Source organism: Lagenorhynchus albirostris, chromosome 9, assembly GCF_949774975.1.
Source record: "Lagenorhynchus albirostris chromosome 9, mLagAlb1.1, whole genome shotgun sequence".
Classification (NCBI taxonomy): Eukaryota; Metazoa; Chordata; class Mammalia; order Artiodactyla; family Delphinidae; genus Lagenorhynchus; species Lagenorhynchus albirostris.
Genome location: NC_083103.1, coordinates 108,040,212 through 108,048,269, shown reverse-complemented (window position 1 = coordinate 108,048,269; position 8,058 = coordinate 108,040,212). Strand labels below are relative to the sequence as shown.

The 8,058-nt window shown below is 47.3% G+C and overlaps 1 protein-coding gene across 3 annotated transcripts in view; it reads left to right on the top strand.

Moving 5' to 3' along the window:
• Positions 1 to 315: 315 nt before the first annotated feature.
• NCAPD3 (non-SMC condensin II complex subunit D3) overlaps positions 316 to 8,058 on the top strand; it is a 57,466-nt gene continuing 49,723 nt past the window's right edge. Inside the window, exons 1-3 of one of the 3 annotated variants that reach the window (XM_060160811.1) lie at positions 316 to 448; positions 2,741 to 2,895; positions 5,506 to 5,668. In XM_060160811.1, the coding sequence (XP_060016794.1) occupies positions 385 to 448; positions 2,741 to 2,895; positions 5,506 to 5,668 (382 nt within the window). In that variant the 5' untranslated portion in view covers positions 316 to 384. Of the gene's footprint in view, positions 449 to 2,740; positions 2,896 to 5,239; positions 5,320 to 5,505; positions 5,669 to 8,058 lie in introns of those variants that run through there. The other 2 variants (XM_060160813.1, XM_060160814.1) reach the window with 2 other exon arrangements.

Below are 8,058 nucleotides of genomic sequence, written 5' to 3'. Positions count from 1 at the left end.
TGCTGTCTGATGGGTAAACGCGGCCCTTTGACACGCACAAGAAATGCCGCTTGACAGGGGAAAGAGGTGACAATTACAACAAAAAAGTATACTGCCTCAGATTCTCTTTAGAGTGTCCCCTTTTAGGGAGACGGGACATTAGATTTAGCTCTTGACCCCCAGTTCTGAGGAAAAGCTGAAAACGACCCCCGACCTCGGCTGCGTGGGTGGGTTTGGGCCCGCCTCACCCTTTGCGCATGCGGCGGAAGGCCCTGCTGATTGGCCAGCGGACGGACCGGCGGGGCGCGGTAATTGGTTGGTGCGAACCCCGTGTCCCCCTGAGCCCGCTGGGTCTTCTCGGCGCGCGCGCCGGAGCAGCTTTGAAAGTTGAGGCGAGCGGCGGTCATGGCGGCTTGGCGGGACCTGGCGAGCGCCCTGCAGCCCTGGTGCCCGCTGGACCTCCGTCCAGGTGAGGACGCGGCCGGGGCCTGCGGGCTGCGGGGGGTGCTGGGGAGGGGTCGCGCCGGGCAGCGGCGTTGGCGCTTCTCCGCGGGCTCCTTCCGCTCCGTGCTCCTGCTTCTCGGCCTTGCCTCCGGGTCTGCGCGGACAGCCCCGCAGGTGCCGAGGCTTCGGCAGCGCGTCTGTTTGTTGGGCCGGGTCGACTTCCTGAACTTGAGGCCCAGGGGTGCGGCTGGCGTCCCCGGGCGCGCATCCTCCCTGAAGGGCAGGAGGTGCCCCCCTCCCCCACTTCCAGCCTCTGGTGGCGGCGGCCCCTCGTCCCAGCCTCGCCCGCCGCTTCCCGAGGCTGCGGTCCAACCCGCGCCCTCGCTGTGGCCCGTCTTGGCGCTTGGGGCACCTCCTGCCCTTTCTGGCGCCAGCACTTCCATCCCGACCCGGCCCCACACCCCTTCCGGGACCACCTTGAAAAGGCCAGCGTGACCCGCCGGGTCTCTGACCCTTCAGTGGTTCCCTCGGCTTCCTGAGTTACCACAGCCTCTGTTTGCGGCGAGAGCCTTCACCTGTCCCTGCGGGTGCTCTTTTTCCAGAGCTGAGCTCTGGAGTCGGACCTGGGGCCGGTGCCTTGGTCCGCCGCTGAGCACCCGAGCCTCGCGGGCCTCGGTCGCTTGTGTCAAATGGGGGTTCTAAGATCTACTTTGCGGGCGTTCGTGAAGATTGATTTAATACCTGCACCTGCTGTTAACAAAACAAACTTGGGTCCACTTGGCCCGTGCGCGGCAAGGCCAATCTGCTGACCCCCGGTTGTGGTGAAGCAAAGTGCAGCCTTCATTGCAGGAACCGACAAGGCGTCCAGGCAGCTTGTGCTTAAAAGACCCCAACTCCCCAAAGGCTTTCAGGGGAAGAGTTTAAAGACAGGGTGAGGGAGGAGAGTTGAAGGGTGTGTGATCACCTGGTGAATATTCTTCTGATTGGTTGGTTGGTGGTGAGGTAGTCAGGGGTCAGCAGCATCAGCCTGGTTCCAACCCGTCTACCGCGCTTGTGGGCAGCAGTTGACTTCTCCCACCTGTTGGGGGGGGTGTTTCAGTGTCTGCAAAACGGCTCAAAGGACATGGCTCGGACTAGTATCTGTAGTCCTTGAGGAGGAACTAAAGGTCCTTGACTTTGTTTATTGGCTAATTATTATTTTGCTTTGCTTGACTGTTTTTCTCTCTCTCTGCATTTTCTCAGTTTTCTCATTAAGTTTATCCTTTGACTCAAGTTGTTCTGCAGACAAAGGCAGGCGGAGCGCATGGGGGGAGGGGCTGTTCTGGGAAGGCCCCTAGGGACCGGCTGCATTATACTACCTGCTGAGTAAGTGCTGATAACAACTCACCCTTCACAGCTGAGCTCAGTGCTGTTACGTTGGTGTTGGTTTCTAAACAGGTGATACTTTGTTTCCTTTTGTGCTTTGTTATGGGGTCCTCTCTGCCTGGGATGCCCTTCTCGGTGTCTCTTTCCCTGGTAACCCCCACGTGTTGGAGCAGCTGAAGGATCGTCTTCCTTCCCACCTCTGCCCCCTGCCTCCCCCAGGAATAGTCTCCATCTGCTCTCTACTGTTGTACTGTCTACTACGGCTTTAACATCTATCCATTGTAGACGTGATAATAGCTGTCATTTGTTGAATATATTGATTTTCTGATTCCAGATCTTTTATCACTGGGACTTCGTAGTTTCGATTCAGAAATGAGGTCAGAAATATGGGTGTGCATTTAAAAATATGCATATAAAATAAGTGGGAGAATGTATGAGAGAAAAAGGCAAGAAAAGATGCAAGAACATTTTTAGGAAGCTGATTGTATTTGTTAGGAGATCAGTTAGGGAAGAGTGAATGAATAATTAAAGCATGTTAAATAGTCATTTGCCTCAGCTGTCGCTTTGTGTTCTACACTTTATTTGGGTTTATTAACTTGATTGTAAGACTTTCACAAAGGGACAGCTAACGCAACCTTTTATTAACCTTCTCTTCTCCAGATTGAACATACGGGAAGGCTGGATCATCCCCCAAACTGTTACATCTGAAAAGTGTTTTTCTTCTTGATATTTTTAGATGATGACCAACCTAATAGCCAGCTGTCAGTTAATGATTAAAAAAAGATGTTCTAACCTCTTCTGCTTCCTTCTAATTCTGCTTCACCTGTATGGTATAGTTAAATGTGAGTTGTGACTAGTAAACTTTTCTCTTCATGAATGTACTCAGCCTCTAAAGCTTATTGGTCTTTCTTATTATAGAACATTTGTTGACTTCATTGCATTTTCCCACTAGAATGGGTGGGCACAGTATGGGAACTGGAATTCACGGAAACTGAGCCTCTGGATCCCACCATAGAAGCAGAGATCGTGCAGACCGGACTGAGCGCATTCACAAATCTCTATGACAGTCTTTTAACTTTTGCTGCTGGGGAGCATGGACCTACAGAGGTAAAAAAAAAAAAAAAATCAAGCTAGCCATTTAGTTGTCAGAAGTGGAAGATAAAAGGCCCTATTATCATCTAAAGCTTAGTCTTTTTAGTGTATAGTTCAGAAGGAGTATGATAAAGAGTGGCATAAAGAATGTGGTTCATTTATTGGGGTAGCCTCATAGCTTTCCTTCCAGAGGTTTAAGGTATTAATCTGTGCTTCTTTTTCAAGTCATGACCACTGTTTACAACAGCAAATTAAATGAAAAGAATAAAGACCAAGGCAAGGAGGGAAAGCAGATAAACCAAATAGGAAAAGTTGGCCAAGGACAATGCAATAACAATTCGGGCATGCCTTAAGTTTAGGAAAGCTGGATATAAAACTGAAAAGGGATGAGTTGAATTAAAAATGGAAAAAAGAGTTCCTTTAAATACTGAGTTCTACCTATTACTGTTTAGATCATTAACTGCTTTTCAAAAACTGAGGGACTCTAAAGCAGAACAAAGAATACTTAGATATTAACATCTCTGAAAGATCTAAATTGCCAAAAATATTTCAGTTAGAGGTTTCATGTAGCTGTTCAAAAATTAAATCATCCTGTTAAACATTCATTAAGCGTAATGCTGAGTACTGCATGAAGTACCTCAGCAGGTAACATGATGGTTAAGGTAAAGAGCCTCCCCCTACCTGGGGGAGAGGGGAGAATTAAGCACTGGCTCTTGGGGGGCCCACTTGCGTTGCACTGGCCAGGCATGTCCAGCGACCACATCCGCAGGCATGGAGAAGCACCAGGCCACCAGAGTCTGCATTGTAAAAACTGCTCTAGGACAGGTTAGATGCCATCTCATAGGGGCATAGAAAAGGGAGCGTGGTGAGATTGGGTGGGTCCCAGAAAGAAAGTAGCTAGCTGGAGGCAAGTCTTCACAAATGCATAGAATGTTGACTGCAGTAATGCGAGTCCTAGGGTAGCCTACGGAGGGATCATCACAGTGCAGATGTGCAACGGGTGCCGAGGGGATGGGGGTAGGGCGGGGCACACAGGACTGAGCTGTAAGTGGGGACCACAGTGGGGTTCGAGGGTGAGGTGTTTGTGGTATACAAGGTTCAGGTCTAAGCATCATACATAGATTAACCCACTCATTCTCACATCCAGCTCTCGGAGGAAGAGGTTCTAGTGAGCAGTAGACTAAGGGACTTGAAGAGATCTGTTTCAGACGGATGTTCTTGACCGAAGATGGACTGAAGTGGGAATTGCTACACGCAGGGAGGTCCCTGGGGACAGTACAGCTGACCCTTGAACAACACGGGTTTGAACTGCACAGGCCCACTTACCTGCAGAGTTTTTCAGTAGTAACTACAGGACTCCACGATTCCAGTTGTTTGAGTCTGTGGATGCAGAACCATGGATGTGGAGGAACTGTGTCTGTAGAGGGCCGGCTATGAATTCCACAAGGACTTTCGACTTGCCCTGTGTTGTTCAACAGCCAACTGTTCAACTGTGTTTTGCTCATCTGTTTTTTTAAATGTGTGTTACGGCATGGTCTGGAGTTACGGTTGTGGAAATTGGGGAGGAGGGCTAACAACTAGGGCCTTTTTTTCAGATGGAGTTAATAGAGTTTTGTGAACTTAGCTTTTATCAGGTATGAAATGCTGCAGAGGTGATTGGGTCCCCCAGGGTCACAGTTACAGGTGAGTGGAGTGGAGCTGAGATGGCCTTAGGGATGAGGATGTAACATTTCTTCCAGAAGCTTCATGGTGAAGGAAAGAGGAGAGTTTTCCCTGTCTTTTCAGGGAAGCAGTATATACAAGGTCTGATTTCTTGAACTTTTGTGAGCTTATGTTTTTTTAAAGTAGCCCAGAATAAACCATATTTAGTTCCTGCTATGTTTGGTTTATACAAAGAACCTATTTCCTGTTCACATGTTTAATAGGAGAAAGCATAGAACAGTGATAAAATTAATAAGATTGTGGTTTATGCTCTAGGGTTTATTTCCTGTCTTACCTAGGCTATTTCTGAAATCTCTTGAGGGAGACACTTCACGGTATTTCCTCTCCTGCTCCCATTGCCCATAGAACATTTCAATTTAAATAAGTTGCTCTGATTTCTTCAGTTAGTAATTTGAGTGATAAGTGAATTGGGGTACATTTGACATACATGGAGAGTAACTTGTTTGCATAATTACTGATGTAGGGTGCCCCCATAGTCTTGGTGTAGCTTTTAGGTATAGTAATTTCAGAAGTATATGTGCTTCAAACTTACCCAAAGTTATTTTGAAAGGTTAATTAAGTTTCTTGTATAGTTATTTATCTTTGTAATTTTTTTGTTTTGTTTTGGTCACACCATGCAGCTTGTGGGATCTTAGTTCCCCAACCAGGGATCGAACCCAGGCACTCAGCAGTGAAAGCGTGGAGTCATCACACCTGGACCGCCAGGGAATTCCCCTTGTAATTTTGAATAATACACTTTTAAATTTTGTTTTAGTCCCTGTGAAATGACAAACATTTACAATTAGGAGCCAGAATGGTCTGTTCCCTTTTTTATAGGGCACTAAAAGTACTCAGAAAAATCAGATAATAGGAGATTTTCCCATTTCTCTAATTATTGGCTCTTATGGTTCGCCCCTCCCCCAGAGCATTTGGACCTTCTTCATGGAGAACAGCATTTCCCACAACGCGCTGATGGCCTTGTTCCATCACTTCGTTCAGACGGTCCTTAAGAAAAACGTCAGTGCCCAGCAGCGGGAATTTGGCCTTCATGCCGCTGGGCTTTATTTTCTGCTGCTGGAAGTACCAGGTACAGTATGTGTGTTTGGTGTGATAGGACAGGGCTTTTAGTTTTTAATTTATCTACACTGTTTTGTACTTGTACTTTGTTTCCTCACTGGGAGGCTAGGTGAGAGGGAATCTGTGAAGCACGTGGCATGTTACAGGTGTTCCAGAAAGCTCTCCTGTTTAACTGTAAATGTGTTTTCTGATGTTGTTATGCTGGGTTTGTAACCTAATACAAGCAGTCTGAGAGGGGTAAGGCTGGAGGGGGTGTTTCAGAGCTCCACTCTGACCCACCCCACCCAGCATACCATTCCGATACTGCCCTGCCTTCTGACACCCTGTCCAGGCTGAGAAAAGTGCTGGGGGCGGGGGAGAGGGAACTGTTGTCTCCCCCGCGTGGGTGTGGACAGTAGTTGGGACTGTTCTCATCCAATAGGCCAGAGCACAGTTAGTAAGGCTGAGGAAGGAAGCACGGGGGAGGGGTGTCTCTGTGATGCTCCCCCGCTTCCTTCGGGTGGGAGCCATGAAGGAGTCCCTCCTCCCCACTCACCCCAGCCCAGGGCAGGAGAGGGTGGGGCGCAGAGGGAGCTGCAGCTTGGGACCTTGAGTTCACGTGGAAGAGAATCAGGGTCAGCCGCCTTGCAGCTCGACGTTGCTCATGTCAGCGCGTTCATATAGATGTTAAAGGCCTATTCCATATGACTTGGGAATTAGTGAAGAGATATGTAAAGCCTGGAACACTGATTTGTTTTACTGTTAATGCTCCCATCATGACTTGAAATAATAAGCTCCCAAAGAACTCACTCACTAAGCGATATCTCAGGTGTAACTGGGCTCTTAGCAAAGTGGTGGCCTTGGAAACCCAGTTTCACTCTTCTTTTCCTTGCTGGGCGCAGCGCCTTCCGATTAAGGTTGAGATTCAGCCCAGAGCTGAGGGCTGGCTGTTACTCGTAGGGCCACTTGCAGCTTTCCAGCAAGTCGTACTTCTGCCAGTTACCTTCTGTGTTTAAATGTTTCTGGATTATGGTTGGGGTGCTGTTGATACTTAATATTTGATCATGGTTTGTTCTTTTTCAAGATCCCTTGCATTTCCATATGAATTTTAGGATTTGTGCATCAACTTCTTTCCAAAAAGCTGGGATTTTGACGGGTTGCATTGACTCTGTAGATCAGTGTGGGGAGTGTTGCTGTCTTAGCAGTGTTCAGTCTTCCAATCCGTGAACATGGACGTCTTTCCATTTATTTAGGGCTTTCATTGGTTTTGATGATGTTTTGTAGTTTTTTGTTTGTTTGTTTTGCGGTACGCGTGCCTCTCATTGTTGTGGCCTCTCCCGATGCGGGGCACAGGCTCCGGACATGCAGGCTCAGCGGCCATGGCTCACAGGCCCAGCGGCTCTGTGGCATGTGGGATCTTCCCAGACCGGGGCACGAACCCGCGTCCCCTGCATTGGCAGGCGGACTCTCAACCACTGCGCCACCAGGGAAGCCCCTGTTTTGTAGTTTTCAGGGTACAAAACTCTTGCACGTCCTTGGTTAAATTTATTCCTAAGTATTTTATTCTTTTCTGCGCTATAGTAGATGAACTTGTTTTCTTAATTTAATTTTCCAATTGTTTACTGGTGGTGTATAGAAGTACAGTTTATCTTTTTTATTGAAGTATAGTTGATTTCCAATTTTATGTTATATTTAGTCTTATATATATACATATACACACACACACCTGTTCTTTTTTATTTCTTTTCCATTATGGTTTATCACAGGATATTGAATATAGTTCCCTGTGCTGTACACTAGGACCTCATTGTTTATCCATCCTGTAGATAACAGTTTGCATTTCCTAACCCCAAACTCCCAATCCATCCCTCCCCCACCCAACCCAGGCCCCCTGCATTGGGAGCATGGCATCTTACTCACTGGACCACCAGGGAAGTCCCTTGGCTATGATTTTTGATAATTGATCTTGCACCCTGAAACTTGGCGGAACTCATTTACTGGTTCCAATAGGATTTTCTATATATAAGATCATGTCATCTGTGAATAGACATAATTTTCCTTATTCCTTTCCTGTCTGGGTGCTTTTTATTTCTTTTTCTTGCCTCGTTGCCCTGGCTAACAGCTCCAGTCTACTGTTGAATAGGAGTGGGGAGTTGGGCATCTTCTTCCCGATCTCAGGAGGAAAGCTTTCAGTCTTTTGCCCTTAAGTATGATGCCCCCGGGGGTGTTTTGAGGATGGCCTTTATCAGGTTATTATTCCTAGTTTGTTGAGTGTTTTACTATGAATGGGTATTAGATTTTGTCATTTGCTTTTGTGCATCTGTAAGGTGATCATGTGGTTTTTGTTCTTCATTCTAGTGATATATTCATTGATTTTTTTCATATGTTAAGCCAGTTTTGCATGACCTTGGTCATAGTGTT